Here is a 20,913-nt window from a genome sequence, read left to right on the forward strand (position 1 = left end):
CCTGAGTGTCAACGCCTCTTCGTTAGCGCCATGGTTACCAAGAAGAAGTTTCCAAGAACACTTTCTTTCTGGCTGCATGAGGTGATCAGGAGGGCGTACGACACAGATGGTAGTATGACACCCGTACCCTTCGTCCGAGAGCCCACGAAGTCAGAGGTATTGGTCCAACCATTGCGTTCCGCAAGAACTTCTCCCTGGCACAGGTTCTGAAGGCAGGGGTTTGGGCCAACCAGACCACAGGTCCTAGGACACTTTTTCCTTGGGACCTGTGGTGGCTGCTCAACAAGATGTGTAGTCTACCCAGCACCCGAGCGGACAGAACAGCATCGCATCCTTGTGTGACTGCATTAATGGATGAGTGGAAGAGAGTGTGACTGGCTTCTCGTTCTCCTTCATTCTTCTCCTCTACCTGTGGGCAGAGGGCCGCAGTTGTCATTACGCTGAACAGGAGGCCGATGCAGGTAAGCTACACAACTGAGCTCCATCCTATCCCTTTCAGTAGGGATAGAAGTGTTTATCTGCCACTCCCCAACAAGGGGGGGGGGAGGGGGGGAAGAGTGGAAGCCAACAAGAGACAAACCCATGACTTCATTTTGGTTCTTGAAGTAGGAACTAGTTCTTACCTTTGCTGATCCTGTGGTGCTCACCCCGATCAGCTGGGCAGAGGCTAGGATCCCTCCCTCTGCTCTTACAACCAGGGAGGGAACCAAGGTAGGACGAACACCAGTCTGTTCATAAGACTCAGATTCCACCCACCAAGAAGTGAGTCTTCCTATTTTTAAAGGACCGAGGGTTTGTATATACGTATCTGAATACAAATAACAATTTGTCGGAAATTGTATTTTTCCTAACTATAACAAACCTGAGGTCCTTTATGATTATATATTGTATAATTGTTATGGGTATAGATAAGTGTGATTATATATTGTATAATGGCTTATGGGTATTTTATGCATTGTTGAAATATGGTGGGTGTCCTATATATAGACAACATGTGGTAGATTCTAGAAGGTGTCTGTTGATGTATTTAAGTTGTGTTGTGACGTCATAGGCTGTGACGTCATAGACAAGATGGCGGCGGCGTCGGCAGGATGTAAACAATAACACGGGGCAGTAGAAAGCACGTGTTGGTGGTGGTGTGGTTGGTAGGGGAGAGCTCTCTGTCTGGTAGGAGTTGTTTTTGGGTCGTAAGTCTTGTGGTGCTGGTGTTTTAAGGTGATTTCTGGAGTGTACTGGAGTTGGAGAAAGCGTACAGGGGGTGGGTAGATTATTCATTTTTATAGAGAAAGAAAGGAGTTAGGCTAGGCCAAAATTCAAACTGGTAGCAGAGCGTGGTTGATCAAAGATGCCTGGATCCGACAGTGAACAAAGGGAGACTACTAGATGGAGAAGGGAATGTCCTAGGTTTAGCGGGATACAAGAAGAATACAAAGAATGGAAAGGTCAAGCCGAAGATTGCTATTGTTGTATGGAGAAGATACAAAATACCCGGCGATAGAAATGAGAATGAGCTTAAAAGGGAAAGCCCGAGAGCTAGTGGAAGCATTAGATAAAGATAAACTTACTGGTACAGAGGGTCCAAAGTTAATCCTAGAGAAACTAGATAAAGCTATCTAAAAGACTCGGTAATGGAGAATTACGGTAGAATAAAAGATACCTTCTAATAAGAAGAGAATCTAGTGAAAATATGGCGGACTATTTAATTAGATACGAGAAGGCAGCATCTGAGTGTGAAAGAGCAATGGGGAAAGGCGCGCTTGAAGGCGAAGTCAAGGGGTATCATGTAATAGAGCAAGCAAATCTCACGGAAAATCAAAAACAAATGGTATTATCGGCTTGTGGGCAAGAAAAGCTAGAGTACGGAACAGTGTCGCAAACAATGAAAAGACTATTTGAGGGATTAGGGACTAAAAGAGGAACGGGAATGGTGGGGTTCGTCAGAAGGCAATGCCAGTTCTGGGAGAGGGAGGAAAAGGGAAAACCAAAGATATCGGGGAAGATGGAACCGAGGAAGGGGTGGTAGAAATCCTATAAACAAAGAAGGGAAGGTAACAGTATGTGCAATATGCAGCTCAGAATGGCATTGGGCTAGGGATTGTCCTCAGAATTTTCATAATAGGAAGAAAACTGAAACAAGACTAGAAGAAAATAAGGTAAAAACAGAAAATGGGACAGAAGAAGAAGAGGTTTATGTAGGAGAAGTTAATAAAATAGTGGAAGCATCATGGGAGGTGGTGATGCAATTTTGGACACAGGGTGTAAATCAACAGTTTGCGGGGAATTGTGACTAGCACGTATTGTCATGGATTTGAGTCAGGAAGAGTTGAGGAGAATGGGGACACTAGGACAGAGTCTAATAAAGTGTTTAATTTTGGTGAGACATCTTATAAGTCCAGAGGAATAATAGAAATACCTGTGATACTAAAACAGAAAGTTTTATTTGAAGACGGAAATTCTGCAAGGTGATATACCCTGGCTGATAGGTAAGCAAACCATGAGTAAAATGGGTATGACCCTAAATTTGAAAGAAAATTGTGTCATAGTAGAAGTATTAGGGGGAATGAAAGTAGAGTTAAGAGAAGACGAACAGGGTCATTTAAGAGTGCCTATAAGAGGAGGAAGGTAGAAGAATTATTACTGGAGGGTTGGAAGGGAAAGAATCCGAGGGAAATTAAGAACACAATGAAGAAATTACATTTACAGTTTGGTCATGGAAGTGGAGATAAAATATGGAAGCTAACAGAGGAAGCACAATGGAGTAATGGGTTAATCGAAAAAGAAAAAGAGGAAATAAGAAAGTTACTAACGGAACTGATTAAAAATTGTGAGGTTTGTAAAAATACAAAGAAACCCCGCCAAACCGTAGTAGGCTTTTCTTGGAGTAAAACGTTCAATGAAGTCGTAGCGATGGATGTGGGAGAGATAGAAGAGAGAAAGTTCTTGGTAATAGTGGATATGGCAACGAGATATTGTCAGGCCTGTTGGATAAAAGATAAGAAACCAGAAACTATAATAAAGATACTTTTTGAGTGCTGGTTTGCTATATTTGGAGCACCCTCCAAAATATTGTCAGATAATGGGGAGAATTTCAAAATGAAAAAGTAAGGAGGATGGCAGAAAAATGGAAGGGAATATTAAAGTATTAGCCACAGCATCAGAATCTCCGTGGAGCAACGGATTATGTGAAAAGACCGTAGGCATGATCAAGGGAAGTGTAAGGAAGATGATGGAGGAAGAGGAAGTAGATTGGTCCCTAGCTTTGAAATGGGTAGTGAGTGCTAGGAACTGTTTAATGAATAATGGAGGTTTCTCTCCCAACCAATTAGTATTTGGAAAAAACCCTTCACTGCCTAACCTAATAGGAGAAGAAAGTTCTAGTCCTGCAAGCAGAGAAAAAGGGATGGAAGAGGGTATGGTAAGGGGGACACTGAATGCAATGCACAAGGCCAGAGAAGCATTTATAAAAAATGAGTCCTGTAATAAAATAAGAATAGCGCTAAACAAAAACATCAGAGAACATGAAATTGAAGAAGCAGTGGTAGGAGATGAGGTATTCTATAAGAGGGAAAATGAAAATGAATGGAGAGGACCTGCTCAGGTAGTGGGAGTATCGGGGAAAACAATAATAGTCAAACATGGGGATTCTTTAAGAGAAGTAGCTAGGATACATGTGACAAGGATTCAACGACGATCACCAGATACAGAAGAGATATCGGCTAGAATAGATAAATCCCATGGGGTGAAAAGGTAGGTCAAGATGGCCCAAATGAAGGGAAAGTAGATTGGCTGGAAGGAGAGGAGATAATGGGTGAGAGAAGGAATGCAGACACAGAAGAGACTATAGAAAGAGAGGTGATAGAGGAAACAGTGGAAGATAACGGGCAAAGTGGGTCAATAGAAAGCGAGTTAATGGAAGAGATACCAAAATTCAAAAAGGGAAATAGAGTTAGGGCTATAAACAATGATACAGGACAAGTAGAAGAATGGACTATTTTAGGTCTTGCAGGAAAAAGATCAAGCCAAGCATGGGCTGATTCGTACAATATACGAGACTCACAGTCAGGTGACAAAGGGTGGGTTAACTTGAGGGATTATAGTCAGGTAGAAAAAATTGAAGATGAAGAGGAGGTGTTGCTGGATTTGAAAATAGAAGCATAATGGAAGCTAAAGAAAAAAGAACTTCTAAGTTGGAGAGATAACCAGGTATATGAGGAGGTAAATGATGTTGGACAAAAAGCTATATCTACAAGATGGATAGTAACTGAAAAGATAAAAGGGGGGGAAAGGATATGTAAAGCAAGATTGGTAGCTAGAGGGTTTGAAGAAGAATGGCTGAGTGGGAAAAGGATGCTCCCACATGCAATGCTGAAATTTTAAAATTCTGTCTAACCATAATAAGGTGAAAAATTGGAATTGTTATACATTGGATGTCAAAACTGCATATTTACAAGGTGACGAGATACAAAGAGAAGTGTACTTGAAGCCACCAAGGGAAGATGGTTGGAGGGGATTATGGAAGTTGAGAAAACAGTCTATGGGCTCAAGGATGCAGCAAAAGCATGGTATTGTAAAGTGGTGAAAGTAGTGAAGGAGCTTCAAGGTGAGAGAAGTAGACTAGAACCTAATATATTCTTTTGGAAAAAGAACAATAAATTGGAAGGCATTTTGTGTACACACGTAGATGATTTTTGCTACGGAGGAACTGAAGGATTCTTAAAGGAAACGATTGGGAGATTGAAAGGGAAATTGCAAGTAGGAGAACAAGAGAGTAAAAGGTTCAAGTATATAGGAGTAGTAATAGAGCAGAAGGAGAATAGATTTTCCCGTTAATCAGTGGCAGTATATAAATTCCATAAGAGAACCAGAGGCTAGAAGATATACGGGTAATAGAGTGCTAGAACAAAAAGAGTTAACAGAGTACAGATCAGTGGTAGGACAGCTGAATTGGGTATCACTACACACGATGCCAGAAATATCATATGATATTAGCGAATTAAGTAAAGCATTTAAAGAAGGAACAACTCAGGATATGAAGAAACTTATTAAAATTGTGAGAAAAACTAAGAGCATGATGGGCGAAGTTACAATAAGTGAGATGGAAGAAGAAAGGGTTTATTGGGAAGCCTATGCAGACGCTTCATTTGGAAACATAGAAGATGGCCATACTCAACTGGGTTATATTATTTCTTTGACAGATGGGAAGAGGAGAAGTCCCATATGGTGGAAGTCTAGGAAATCCAGGAGAGTGGCAAAATCCACCATTGAGGCTGAAGCCCTGAGTGTTGGGGAAGCTGTAGAAGGATTGATATATTTCAAGCATTTGTGGGAAGAGGTAGTAGGAGGGAGAAATTTTAGAAGCCTTGGTTAACACTGATAGTAAAACACTAATGACCGCCATCAAATCGAGCACTGGTGTAAGTAGCAAGAGATTAAAAATAGATATTGCTGCAATAAGGGAAACCATTGAATCCGGGGAAATAAAGGAGGTGAGATGGATAAAAGGAAAGGAGCAAGTGGCTGATGTATTAACTAAGCAGGAGTTTCAGGGGAATGTATTAGAAATTATGTAGAGGGTAAAGAGTTGGAGGACGAAGGAAATTAAGAGGGGAATACTAGGTTAGGAAACAGTCGGAGGGGAGGGAGAAAGAGATAAGTGTGATTATATATTGTATAATTGTTATGGGTATAGATAAGTGTGATTATAATTATTGTATCAATTGTTATGGGTATTTTATGCATTGTTGAAATATGGTGGGTGTCCTATATATAGACAACATGTGGTAGATTCTAGACGGTGTCTGTTGATGTATTTAAGTTGTGTTGTGACGTCATAGGCTGTGACGTCATAGACAAGATGGCGGCGGCGTCGGCAGGATGTAAACAATAACACGGGGCAGTAGAAAGCACGTGTTGGTGGTGTGTGGTTGGTAGGGGAGAGCTCTCTGTCTGGTAGGAGTTGTTTTTTGGGTCGTAAGTCTTGTGGTGCTGGTGTTTTAAGGTGATTTCTGGAGTGTACTGGAGTTGGAGAAAGCGTACAGGTGGGTAGATTATTCATTTTTATAGAGAAAGAAAGGAGTTAGGCTAGGCCAAAATTCAAACTTTACATATAGTCCCACCTCATGCCACCCCTCACTCGCAGTCGAGCTGACTGCCAACTGCCGGACAAGTAGTTAACTACCGAACCCCCTTGTTCGAAGCTTACGACCCGGTTTCAGCTGCCACTAAGTACCTTCCTATTGTTAAAGGACCTCAGGTTTGTATCATTAGGAAAAATACAATTTCCGACAAATTGTTATATTAGATGGGAAATCTTTGAAGTTTTGCAAGAGGAGTAAAATCTAAATAATTTCATGCCCTTTATCAGAACAAACCCTTCAGGCCACCCTTGTGAGATATGAGATTATCAGCTTACTGGTCTGTTTAATTATTATTATCTGTATTGTTTTTATTTGCTTATTGTACCATTGTCATGATAATATTTCAACATGTACCATTGTATAGTCATTTTATCCAGGTTTTAGTAGGAATGTCTTAACCCTAAATAGTATCCACTCTGTAATGAAGTGTAAGTTACAGGTTTTTGTTAAACCATCAGATTTTCAAAAATGAAATAATTTTATGTAAATCCATTGTTTAATATGTCACTAAGGTCTTCCTCTGAACCTCACTGATCTGACAGCTATTAATACAGACTACACTAAAATTGAGGAACTTACCTGAAATGATTCTAAGGATTCAGGTGGCACTTATGCATTACTACTGCTTTTGTTTTGTCTGCTAGACAAGAGACTAAAGTGTCTGGGATATTCCAAGTCCATGAATGTGGCTGTATGAGTGATGAGTCTGCATGAAGAAATAATTTATATTTTTTTTCTTAAGAGGAATTTATTTCTTTTCAGGTTAAAGAAGGGGACATCGTTGCTGCCAGGTTTCCCCATGACTACTCTTGGTACAGAGGTCGAGTTTGCAGTTACGAACACAATGACCTTGACCCATCAAATAGCTTAGCCACAATTTATTATGTTGACTTTGGAGACACTGAACCCATTTCTATGGCAAATGTCTGTGAATTAAGAACAGACTACCTCAAATTAAACTTTCAAGCAGTTGAATGTTATTTAGCAAATATAGATCCTGAGTAAGTATAGTAAAGATTAACATGTGAATATTAAACTTTATATTTTCTAATTTCTGACATTATTGTTTAACTCAGATTACTTACCATTGATTGTGTATTTTTTCGCAAACTTTGTCAGCTCAATTGATTTTTTGATGATGTACCATTTGATGTGGACTTCAATCATGACTTGCTTTGAAATTTATACAGTAGTATGTCCAATTTACTATCATAAATTACACTTGTATTTTAAAATCAGCCACATTAAAGATATTTTTTTTGAAAGTTTAATGATTGTTATATAGGTTATATAGTATGTGGTCCCACTTCACATAATTCATTCTCTCTCTCTCTCTCTCTCTCTCTCTCTCTCTCTCTCTCTCATTCTATCGGTCCGTCTCTGTCTCTCTCTCTCTCTCTCTCTCGTCTCTCTCTCTCTCTCTCTCTCTCTCTCATCTCTCCTCTCTCTCTATCTCTCTCTCTCTCTCTCTCTCTCTCTCTCTCTCTCTCTCTCTCTCTCTCTCTCTCTCTCTTAGTAACCATAACCAAAGACTTAGGTTTCGATTTCTAATATTTAATTTTTAAGATGATTACAACAGTAGTTTAGTATAGATTATTAAATCAAAGCAAAGCTCACTGGTATACCTTGAGCCAAACACCGTTTATCCATCCTATGCTATTATAGCTAATAATGTTGATGAATGTTTTGCAAGTGAAATGTTAATTAACCTTTAAACGCCGAAGCGGTAAAAATCAAAAACTCCCCCGAATGCCGGAGCCGGTTTTGAGTGAGCGCGGAAGCGGAAAAAATAATTTATCCAAAAAATCACAGCGCACTTATTTTTGAAGATTAAGAGTTCATTTTTGGCTCCTTTTTTTGTCATTGCCTGAAGTTTAGTATGCAATCATCAGAAATGAAAAATATCATTATCATATATAAATAATGCGATATATGGTAGCGAAAAAAAAAAAGATTCATACATAATTGTATTAAAATCACGCTGTGCAAAAAACGGTTAATGCTAACGAGTTTCTTTTTTTTCCGTTGTATTGTACACTAAATTGCAATCATTTTGATATATAATACATTGTAAAACAATAAAAGCAACACCGGAAAAATATTATCACAAAATGATGCACGAATTCGTAATGCGCGGACGCAAAAAAATGTTTTTTTCAAAAATTCACCGTAATTCTAAATAGTTGTTCTAGAGACTTCCAAACTTTGTTTCAAAATGAATTACAAATGATTGAATATTATGATACTGTAAGAGTTTTAGCTTACAATTGCGTTTTTCGACCATTTCGGTAGAGTCAAAGTTGACCGAACGTGGTTTTTTTTCTATTTATCGTGATTTATATGCAAATATTTTGAAAATGAGAAAAGCTACAACCTTCAAATATTTTTCCTTTTATTTTACATGAAATTGCGCACATTTTCATGTATAAAACTCTATGAAATGCCTAATATGAAACGGAGCAAATTTTCCGAGAATTCGAAATATTGTGCTAGAGACTTCCAATTTGTTGCAAAATGAAGGTAAATGATTGAATATTACTAAAATATAAGAGTTTTAGCTTACAATTGCGTTTTTTGACCATTTCGGCAGAGTCAAAGTTGACCAAACGTGGTTTTTTTTCTATTTATCGTGATTTATATGCAAATATTTCGAAAATGAGAAAAGCTACAATCTTCAATTATTTTTCGTTGTATTCTACATGAAATTGCGCACATTTTCATATGTAAAACTTTATGTAACAGCTAATTTAAAATGGTGCAAACATTACCACAATCGCACGTATGATTTTTTCGGAAGAGTTACCGCGGGGACGTAAGGAAAATGTTATTTTTTTCATAAATTCACCATAAATCGAAATATTGTGCTAGAGACTTCCAATTTGTTACAGAATGAAGGTAAATGATTGAATATTACTTAAATATAAGAGATTTAGCTTACAATTGCGGTTTTTTCGAACTATTTCGGTAGTGTCAAAATTGACCGAAGGTTGAAAATTTGTCACATCATTTTTTATATAAAAATATTTTAAAACTGATAAAAGCTACAACCATGGGTTGTTTTTAGTTGTATTGTACATAAAATTGCGCACATTTCCATATATAAAACTTTATATAACGGCTAATTTTAAAATGGTGCAAACGTTACCACAATTGCATGTATGATTTTTTTCGGAAGAGTTACCGTGCGGACTTAAGGAAAAAGTTTTTTCATAAATTCACCATAAATCGAAATATTGTGCTAGAGGACTTCCATTGTTGCAAAAATTAAGGTAAATAGTTGAATATTACTACAATATAAGCGTTTTAGCTTACAATTGCGTTTTTCGATCATTTCGGTAGTCAAAGTTGACCGAAGGTTGAAATTTTGGCACTTATCGTTATTTATATGGAAATATTTCAAAACTGATAAAAGTTACAATCATGAGTATTTTTTTGTTGTATTCTAAATGAAATTGCACACATTTTCATATATAATACTTCATGTAACGGATAATTTAAAACGGTGCAAAAATTATGTCAAAGTGACGAAATAATTTTTGAGATGTGTCACTGATACTTTTTAGTGCGATAAGAAAGAAATTTGCGCTTGCGCGCATGCGTAACGATTGTAAACAAAACAACGCCTTGATCTGTGAACTCCCAGCATCCCCCAAGGCGCGTGATTCAAAAGTTTTAGGCTGGTAGGCCTATAAGTATTTTTCCGCGAATTTAAAAAAAAAAATTTTTTGAGCCGACGTATGGTACGTCCATTCGGAAATCGGGGGAGATTTTGACTCGACGTTTAATACGTCCATTCGGCGTTTAAGGGTTAATGAATGCTGTAAAGATTCCACTGTTTTCATTTCATCTGACATTTACTAAAAGGAGGGAAATTTGAATTACTTTAAAAGTTGGGAAAAATATTAATGAATTTTACTTAAAACTGAATGGACTCAATCATGTGTGTTTGTTTATTGCTCTTCAGGAGTGTAAAGGGAGATGAAGCAGCTGATGTATTTGAAGAATTAACATATGCAGCGCAGTGGAAAATAGTAATGGTAAAGGTTCTTGGATATAGACAACTGGAGGACAAAACTATTCCATGTGTCCAGGTTATTGACACCAATGGTCCAACGGTGAGTAGTACCTTATAAAGGGCTAAGAATGTTCAGTTCATGTATTATTTTTTGGAGAAATTTTTTCAGGACCAGGTTTGGTAAAACTAGAAGCACAGTTTGTAAAAAGCAAAATTAACTTTTAATACAAACTTATTATTTATAACACCCATTTTGTTTATCACAAAATATCTCTGGAAAAAGATTTCCTATAGCAGATGAATGCTGCAGTGTATGGTTTTATCAGTCATTTCCCAGAATTCTCTTATCTTGTACCTGGGCTTAGTCAAACAACGAGTCTTCTTAAATACACATTAACCCACTGTGTTAGCACAGTAAATTTCAACATTTTTTCAGAAGGTTCAAAAGGCAAGGCTGACATTGTCTCTTGGTCGTTATGTCAAGGAAGTAGTGTTTTCTGGTATCTCCACTAGAGAAGCAGTGATGATTTTGCAAAGAAATTTTAGAAAAAACATTTTTAATTAAAAAAAATGACTGCTTCTTCGATCTTCGTAAATTTATGTAAATATTTTACAACAATTATGCGTACTCAGAATTTGTTACTGATTTAGTTCTTATATATTATGATGTGGTGAGCCTGTAATTATGATTTTACAAAAATAATATAAAATTATAAGAAAAAACCTGTTTAACTTGGTAAAATTTACGATTCTCTTGTAAAAGAGGTCCTACAATGGGTTGCAAATAGTCCCTTTCAACTTATCGTGGAAGGTAGGGAGAATTTTTAGAATTTTTCTTTTTCTTACACCTTATGCATGTGCAAATGGTCCTCTTCGAAATTCTCCAATTCGTCTGATCCACACAGTTTCACTCATCTCTAGCTTACCATTGAAAAGTTCTCATTCAAGTAGGCCTGGGTCCTCCACCTCTTCTGGTACCCACAGGAGCCCAGCAAACAGGCATTATTTTCCTTGGGTTGGTACAACAGACATGTTCAAGGCATCTTTGTCTTCATTTTGATCGTTATTTCTTTCATTGACTTTCAGTATTACTTGTCTGCTTGATCTTGTTAAATACAAGTGTGACCTCCTTATGTCAGAGTGAGAACTATTAGCAAATTTAGAGATATGAAACTTTTGATTTATTAGTAGCATTAGTTATATCTTTGGGCTTTCAATAACCAAGACAGTCAGCTTTGGGATCAGTGTCTATAATGCCCCTATATTCTTTTAATTTTTATGTATTTATGAATAGGATTGTACAATGAATAAAAACCAACAGAGTGCTCAAGATACTTTAGAATTTCTAAATCTTCAGTTTTACTTTGCTGAATCTATCTCACTAACATACTGGATTAACGACAGGTAAACTTCTTCCAACAACAGAAGTGGTCCCAAGTTTATGAGGGTTTTCTTGATCCTTGTGTATTGTGTATTTTCATCACAGAAACTTCATTCAAAGAGACCTCTTATTATGGATACCTGTTGGATCATGTCCCCAGATTTTGACAATCTTTTTGTGTATTGTATCCTCTTTCCGTCGGGTTGCTTCTGATGTAGCATCTCCTTATTTCCTTATTTTCTTCTCTTATCCATTTCTTCTTCTGGTTTGCCTCTGTAGCACCAGTCTCTGGTTGCTGGTTAATGTACCTGACCGTCTTCCCCTTCAATTGGGCTGTATACGTAGCTGCCGGACAAACCTTCTCTGTTGCCAGATTTTCCATTTATATTATTGTTGTTTAATCTTTCATTTCTTTTCACCATTGCTGAGTTTTGCTATTTAACCCATAGCTGGACCACCCTACCCCATCAGGGGGCCCCCTCATTTTGGGACCACCTTGACGTGGTGAGGGGGCTCTCGAACCTCAGGAATCTCTTCCCAGGTTCGAACCCAAGAGTCCCCATATGACATTATATATTTTCGAGTAAACTTATGTGGACCTTTCCCATTTTTTGCCATTTTTTGCCAAAATTTTGAAAGCAAATAAATGAGAAAACATATCATGGCTTAACGTGGAGTTAAATCCGAAGCTAAATAGTGAGAACTGTGGTAGATCCATCATCTACCCGACAATGTTCGGACTGTTTTTCAGGCGGAACTATTCTGTGGAGCTGGACCACGGATTCCAGGGGGGGCCTGGTTCTAGGAATAGAACTCTCGGCATTCTAATCCAGTTTGCCCATAATGTGATTAGGATGGGGATAATTGTATTAACATAATACTCTTAGTCCTAGCAAGCGGGTTCTGCTTACACTTGGGCCATACTAATCATGTTATGCCATCCCTTTTGGGGTAGGGTAGGGATGCGGACATTTGGGAGTCCTTTCTCACTGTGCCTTGGCAGAAAATTTAACTTCGCGAAGGGCCAATGATATCTTTTCAAGAAGTTTTTTGTGTGTGTGTGTGTGTGTGTGTGTGTGTGTGTGTGTGTGTGTGTGTGTGTGTGTAAAAACTCAAAATTTATGAACTGTGAAATAAATGATTGAGTACCCCTGGGCCCCATGATGGAAAAACTACGGCACAGTTGATGACCATTGGCACGTCACTCCCGAATTTCCTAGGTACTGCCACAAGTAGTGAAAGTACTATAAAAGATACAAAGGAACACCCTGTTCCAAGTAAAGCAGCAGAGCCAGAAAACCAAATAGAGTGCATAAATACAAAAGAAACAAACAAAAATAAATTGGTAAACTCCAATATCGTAACAATGGAACCATATATGATGAACAATAATTCTGAATTAGAGACAAATAATCCTCTCAGCAAATACAGAAAAATATAAAAATCATAATAGACAAGCAACATACATAAAACAAGGACCAAAAAGAAACAAAAATTACCGACTTAATCCCACATTGGTACATTTTAATGACCTCTTTGGACCAGATAATTGGTCAAGATTTCTAGTCCTCAAAGCTGACAACAAAATCTCAGCAGCGATGCTAGAAAACAAATTACTTAACATATATCCAACACAAGACATGGAATGCAGACACATCAAGGACAATGAATGGCTATCCAAGTAACCAATAAAAAGCAGTCCACTGCCTTTTTAAGTATAACAGAAATAAATAATATAAAGGTAATAATTACAAGCCATGAAACATTGAATTATGTACAGGGTACAGTCATCCTACCCAATAGCGAGCAGGAGCTTCCTTCAAAACAACTATTGCTAGACTCCCTAAAATTGAGATATAACAATATCCACGATTTAGAAATATACTCTATTTCAAGTAGGAAAGATAAAAGTAAAAATATCAACATTGCCAAAATAAAATTTACAGGCCAAGACTACCATTTAAAATAAAAATTCTGGACAAAAATAGCGAAGTTCGGTCCTTTTGTTCCTAAACCATTACAATGTACACAGTGCTCAAGGTATGGACACACATACAAAAGATGCCGTAATAAAGCTATATGTGCAGTCTGGCATCAGATGACCATACCAATAATTGGAACTGTAAACAATCAAAATGTATTAATTGTGGACTAGCCCATCACGCAAAATCTAAGGAGTGTTCATTTTACCATATAACACAGAACTTCAGTTGTTAATAAATAGGACAGGAATGTCAGTCATGGAAGCCAGACTTGAGCTAAAAGTAAGAGGCGTTAACAATCCATCCAAAACCCCCACCTTTTCAAATGTGACTAAAAATCAAGACATCAAACAGCACAATGACAAACAAGATAGTATAAACATGGAAACTGGATTTCATACCAATAATACTGAAACCCAAAATAAAAGTGATATTACAACAACCAATACCACCACCAACATAGATGATTCAGTTTATCCATGGAAAAGAACTTCCAATAGAAGAAGAATTAAATAATGATGATAATCGAACTGGCAAAAAGAAAAAAATTCTAGAAAGAACCCAACCTAAGGGGAAAAAAGTAAATATTGAAAATTACAATCAATCCAGAGAAACTCCAACTACACCAGGAGAACACTTTAAAAAAAAGATATTAAACTAACCTCATCACAAGTGGAAATACACAATAACCCTAAATCTCAATCAAACAGCCAACATCTGGACAGTAAAGATCACTCTTTACAATTTCCATCAAATATTACTAATGAAAATCATACCATTAAACCAAACCAAAATATAACTATCACCCCCAACCATCCACAAGACCGAAATATCCCATTAACAACAACAAAACAAATAACCCCTCAAACCAACAGTCCTTATCACTACAGAAAAGGAACAATAGAATTACAAAACCAGAAATGTTTTCTAAAGCTAGACTAAAAACTTCTGAACCAATAATTAACATTACCAAACATGCTTCATCTTGTGGTTGTAATGAATGCTTTGTAAGTACATATAACCAACTAACTACCAAGACAGAGGACACAGTACGAAATTGTATTGACAATTTTACCAAATTAAGGAGGTGCCCTTTAACACACCAACATGAGAACGAATTATGTTCTGAATCCTTAAAATACAAAAAGGAAATTATAAAATCAAAAAATAGACTTATTAATATTCAACTATGAAAAACAAACAACTGCAGAATCTAATAACCAACATACAAATACAACGATTAAAAAAACCACAAATAAATTCAAATGCATATAAACTACGGAAATTAAAGTAAAATCAGCAATCAATTTACAGAATTTAACACCAATTCCTCCCAATAATGGAATAGAAAATCATTCAATGGAATATAAATGGTCTCTTAACCCGACTACGTCTGGGTGAATTACAAAGAATCATACGAGACCACAACCCAATGTGCATATGTCTACAACATATAGGAAGTAACCCTACAAATATCCAACACTATAAAATTGCCTGTTATTCACCAACTGACGGTGGAAAATTAGGCACAGCCATATACGTTCATAATAGCATTACATATGAACCTGTTGACATACCATCTATGCCATATCAAATAACATCAATTAAACTGTATATGCCTGATAAAAGTAAAATTACTATTTGTAATTTATATAACCAACCAAATTTCAATGCAAATTTCAGTGATTTTTCTGAACTTATTAGCAAAAGTATACAGGAACCACTACTTATAGTAGGAGATTTTAATGCACATAATCCATTATGGGATATTAATAACCCACTGACACATCCGGAATCAACATAGAGAATACTATAATGAAACACAATCTGTATTGTCTCAATGAAAGCGAAGTTCCAATATATTTTTCAAATACACACCTAACCTTTTCTTCAATTGACATTTCATTATGTTCAAATGATGTAGCGGAGAAATTTGAATGGAACGTCCTAGACGATTCATACACAAGTGACCATTTCCCAATCATTCTGACTACTTAAGTAATGTCAAAATATTGCCACCTACAAGATATAATATCCAAAAAGCTAAAAACTGGGATAAATATTTCCTATACACACGAAACATACCACCATTCCCACATAATGAAGATCACAATACTACATGTGAATCCTTCTCAAACTTCATAATAAATGCTGCAGATAAAAGTATTAAAAACCAAAACCAAAACACATTCCACAAAATCCCCTGTCCCATGGTGGAATCCAACATTAACAACATTAAGTAAAATAAAACATATATTGAGTCGCAATCTAAACAGACTCAAAAACTCGCCTTAAATCACTCAACAAAATGCCCTATAGTATAAACATATTAAACAAAATAGTTATAACAACATAACAATTAACCACATTAAACCACTATATAACAAATATACAGCCAAATTTAGAAAAACGGTAATAGCTGAAAAAATCGCATCATGGAAGGAATATGTCTCAAACATATCTTCAAACACATCCACAAGGGATGTCTGGCAAAAGATAAGGAAAATCAATGGAAAACATATAAGACCTCCAAGAAGTGCAATACATTTAAATGGAAAAATATACCATGATACTTATGAAATATCAAACATAATTGGGAAACATTTTGAAAACATCAGTGCTTACTCCAGCCTAGATACACATTTTCAAAGTATCAGAAAACACAAAAGAAAATATAATACTCAATTTTGAAACTCTTGAAGACCTGGAATATTAACTATATTTTTAACATGGATGAACTAGATAATGCCATCAACTCTTGTCATCCCTCTGCACCAGGATATGATAAAATATCATTTGAAATGATAGAAAAATTAGATCCTATTAGCTAAATCATATTTATTAAAATTTTTTACAATAGTATCTGGCTAAAAACACGTGTCTTTCCTGATAAATGGAAACATGCCATAATTATTCCAATAACAAACCAGGAAAGGATGCAAGTAATCCATCCAATTATAGACCGATATCTCTAACAAGTTGCCTATGCAAAATCTTAGAAAAAATGGTTAATGCACGATTAACGTATGTAATAACCAAAGAATCCATTTTAACACCAACACAATCTGGTTCAATAGCTGGCAGATCAACCCTAGATCCCTTAACACATTTAGAAGATCATATCAAAAAAGGCTTTGAACAAAAGAAATTAACAGTAGCTATATTTTTTGATATAGAAAAAGCATACGATACAACATGGAAACAACATCATGCAAAAACTCCACTCCAAGGGACTAAGAGGCACTTACCAATATTTATTAAGAACTTCTTAACAAACAGAACTTTTCAAGTAAGAGTAGAAAATTCCTACTCAGTAACCTATAAAACTGGAAGAAGGAATCCCTCAAGGTAGTGTCTTGAGCTGTACATTGTTTGCTTTAGCAATCAATGACATTACTATAAATTTACCAAGTGGTGTAAAAAACAGTTTATATGTTGATGACTTTGTCATTTACTATACGAGTAGTAATCTGAGACATGCTCAGAGAGTTCTCAGTACTGCCATTTCAAATATATGTAGTTGGGCAAATTCAGTTGGATTTAAATTTTCAACTGATAAAACAAAAGCAATCGTCTCTACAAAGACAAAAGGTGGATGAAGAACCAAACAATCAAACTGCATCTTTATAGCACTGAAATACAATTTTGTACAAAAATCAAGTATCTAGGAGTAATATTTGATCAACATTTAAATTGGAAAGAGCACATCAAATACATTAAAGCCAAGGGCATCAAAGCCCTTGCCATATTAAAAAAGTTATCACACACTAATTGGGGAGCAAAGCGAGACATTTTATTAATGATATATAAGGCAACAGTCTTATCCATAATAGATTACTGCTGTCCAATATATTCATCCGCCTCAGAATCTGCATTAAAATCTCTCGATGCAGTGCACCATGAAGGCGTGCGATTGTGCACAGGAGCTTTCCGATCGTCCCCAACAAACTCACTTTTGGTGGAGGCAGGTGTTTTGCCCTTAAAACATCACCGTAATTTAATAACAATACAAAGAGGTCTTTCAATGCAAGCAGGATCGTCTCCTGCAACTTACTGCTTCCAAAACTGTAATCAAGTAACAGCAGAATAGTACTAGCTCTTTCCCAAAAAGAGCTAGATACATAATGAACATACATAATATGAATCCAATTTTTCACCCACCAATGGAATTGCCACCACCATGGATTTTAAATAGAGTAAAGATATGTACCTCCCTGTCTTACCTACTCAAAAAACAAATGACAAGTACGGAAATGTACCGCCAACATGCTTTGGAGCACATTAGAAGAAAAGGCGACAAATTTATGATATATACAGACGGCTCCAAAAATAATGTTGGAGTAGGAGCATCTGCATATTCTATGAAAAATATGTTAAGTAAAAAAAGCCTACCTTCAATATCATCAGTATTTACTGCTGAAGTCACAGCATACAGATGGCTCTAGATATGAGATCTGAAGTCACAGCCATACAGATGAGCTTTCTTAGATATGATATCTGAGTCAAAAGCAAGTGTCTCTGTTATTTTCAGTGACTCACGTAGCGCTATAGATGCAATAAGACAGTATAAACCAGGAAACCAAATAGTACAGGAAATTCAAATAAAAATCATCAACTCCTCCAATCAGGAATATCAATGGAAATATGTTGGATCCCAGCACACGTGGGAATAAAAGGAAATGAATATGCAGACTCTGCTGCCAATTAGCCTGCACTATCCCTCCAACAATTTCATATGCCCCAGTGTCAGACTGGGTAAAATCAGTTAAAACATTATTTACCAGGATTGGAAAGAAGAATGGGCCTCTGTGCCAACAACAAATAAACTTAAAAATATAAAAACTGAAGTCTATGCATGGAGGACATCCTCACAGGAGGAAAGAGCAAAAGAGGTGATCCTAGCAAGGCTACGTATAGGACACACAAGATTCTCACATGGTCACTTGATGTCAACACCACATGCTGACCCAGTGAAATGTAACAGATGTCAAACACCCATGACAGTACAGCATTTGCTTGTTGAGTGCCCAAATTGGACCCAGCAAAGATCTATTTATCTGCGGAGTTCGGAAATGAAAATATTCTTGCGGAAAGCAGGGATTTTTCAATTAATAAAATCATAAATTTTTTTAAATAAGACTGGTTTCTCAAATAAAGTCTAATTTTTTTTTTTTTTTTTTTTTTTTTTTTTTTTTTTTTTTTTTTTTTTTTCTCAGGATTGATCCCTGAGAACCAGCCCGAGAAGAGTCTACTTGAGACTCAGAGGTCTGGAAAAACTAACACCTATTAATAATAATACCCCATCAGGGATAGGTACTCATTTACAGCTGAGGAGACTGAGGAAATTGTGGTTAAGATAAGATCCTTTCCCAGGGAATCAATGCCGAAGAGAGAGGTTACCCATCCAATGACTGACCAGCACCAATGTTGTTGAACCAGTCCATTGATGACCTAAACCACTCTGCCATGGCACCATTATTGTTGTTGTTATTATTATTATTGCCAAGAATACCAAATTATTTATGTGTAAGCTTGATATGCCAAGGCATAGAATCTACCATGATTATATAAACTATGAGTTTTTTTGTTTTTTTAAATCATGTGTTGCCATATTTTAGGAAGTGGAAATATGTTGTAAGGTCATTTTAACCATCTGTAAGTACCCTTTGTCAGCTGTAATTTCTGCAGAATAGTCATTAGTATAATTGATTAATTGTATATATATTTTAGAATGTTGACATAAGTTTTGCCATTTCAGGATATTGATGTAGCAGAGGAGCTGGTCAGCAGAGGATTAGCACAATATTATGCCAATACATCTTAACCCTGGAGACTCAGGTTCTTGTGATTTATGACAAGATGTACATCATTTTTAGCTTTAATTTCATCGTTGCCCATTTTCTGATTTGTGAGTGGTAGTACTTCTTACTAAAGAATATTTTTGCTACAATGTTTCAGATTTATCTTGTGTCATCATTTAAGAAAAAAGTTCAATTTGTAAATTCTGTGTAAAAAAAACAGTACTGTAGTAGTTGTCACTGACACTGCCCTAGGGGGAAGAGAGACTGATCTTAATGTAAAATTTTCACTCCGTCCAGCTTCTAATGTGATTGTCCAGTAACTGTTATTTACATATATTTTTATATATATTATGTCAGGATTAATTTTTTTGTTTGTTAAATCTCTGATGTTATTTTATTTTGATGTCTTCACATAATGCTGTTGTAACAAGATAGAAGTAAAAGGCCCCTGTATTGTTAGTATTAGCTTTATAACTTGCAAGCTAAGGTTGATGAAAGGGAATCATTTTTTATTAAATAAGAATTTGCAAATACCCCTTGAAGTTAATTATGAAGAATTTTGAAATTCACCATAGTTCTGTTCATTAAGTCAGTGTATTGGTTTACAGTACTACTACTTCAGTTTTCTTGTACTAGTGTTCACAAAACCTTGCAGTTAGTGGACTGTTTTCATTTGGTTGGCTGTGTCTCAAGTCATTGCGGGTATATAGAAGGCTTTCCTTCAGATTTATACCTTTAAGGTAAGTTTGGCCAATGTATTTATCATGTAGTGAGAAATGCTATTTTGTCCTCTGATATAGTTTACTTAGGATTATTTTAAAGTCAGCCTGTACCTGGTATAAATTAGTATGTAGGATTGGTTTTGTTCATTTATTACAATAGAAACATGGTAAATTATATTATGTAGAATAAGGTACAGATTCTATAACTATAGGTATTTAAGTACACTTTGTTTTAAGATAGTACTCTACTGCAGTAAAAATACATTGTTGATGTTTCCTCATAGATTGTATTTTTTGTCTGTAGATATCGTTATTTACTGTGCATAGCAAGTTCTTTTTCATCTGCACTAAATCACTGAAAAGCCATTCTTTTATAGTGTGGCATACAACAAATTATAATTTCTAGGAAGTACTATCTCACTATAATTTTAGGCACTGTAACATTCTTTACTAATTGTATATATATATTATATTGTGAATAGGTCACTAGATCATTTATATTCATGTTTTAGGCTTTCTGGGTGACAGTGTTTCCGACTGCCAGTTTTGAATTCCTGCATCATTCAGTTCGGTATATTATGACCATTCATAATGATATGTTATTTGGAGTCAAGACAGTTATAAAAATCTTATCAGCTGAAGAAAGTGTCCAGTTCATAGGTTAATGCAGCTTTATATATAGTTTGTGTATGGAAGATACACATTTTGATAGTTTAGCATCTATAGGTGAGTCCAAAAGATTCTATCCAGGTTTTACAAGTACGTAATCTTGGTAAAATGACCATTAACATTTCAGATGTCTGGTTCAGGTATTAAGATACCTTCTATTTTTTTTTTCTCATTCACATAGGGTTTAAAATGATTTGAAACACAGT

General features: G+C 36.0%; 1 protein-coding gene across 1 annotated transcript in view; it reads left to right on the top strand.

The window, feature by feature from the left end:
• Positions 1 to 20,562, top strand: part of LOC135205129 (tudor and KH domain-containing protein homolog) — a 52,493-nt gene extending 31,931 nt beyond the window's left edge. The window contains exons 10-12 of the mRNA XM_064235485.1: positions 6,900 to 7,138; positions 10,102 to 10,252; positions 19,274 to 20,562. Coding sequence (XP_064091555.1) covers positions 6,900 to 7,138; positions 10,102 to 10,252; positions 19,274 to 19,339 — 456 coding nt within the window. The 3' untranslated portion in view covers positions 19,340 to 20,562. The remainder of the gene's footprint in view (positions 1 to 6,899; positions 7,139 to 10,101; positions 10,253 to 19,273) is intronic.
• Positions 20,563 to 20,913: the final 351 nt, after the last annotated feature.

This window comes from Macrobrachium nipponense, chromosome 24, assembly GCF_015104395.2.
Source record: "Macrobrachium nipponense isolate FS-2020 chromosome 24, ASM1510439v2, whole genome shotgun sequence".
NCBI lineage: Eukaryota > Metazoa > Arthropoda > Malacostraca > Decapoda > Palaemonidae > Macrobrachium > Macrobrachium nipponense.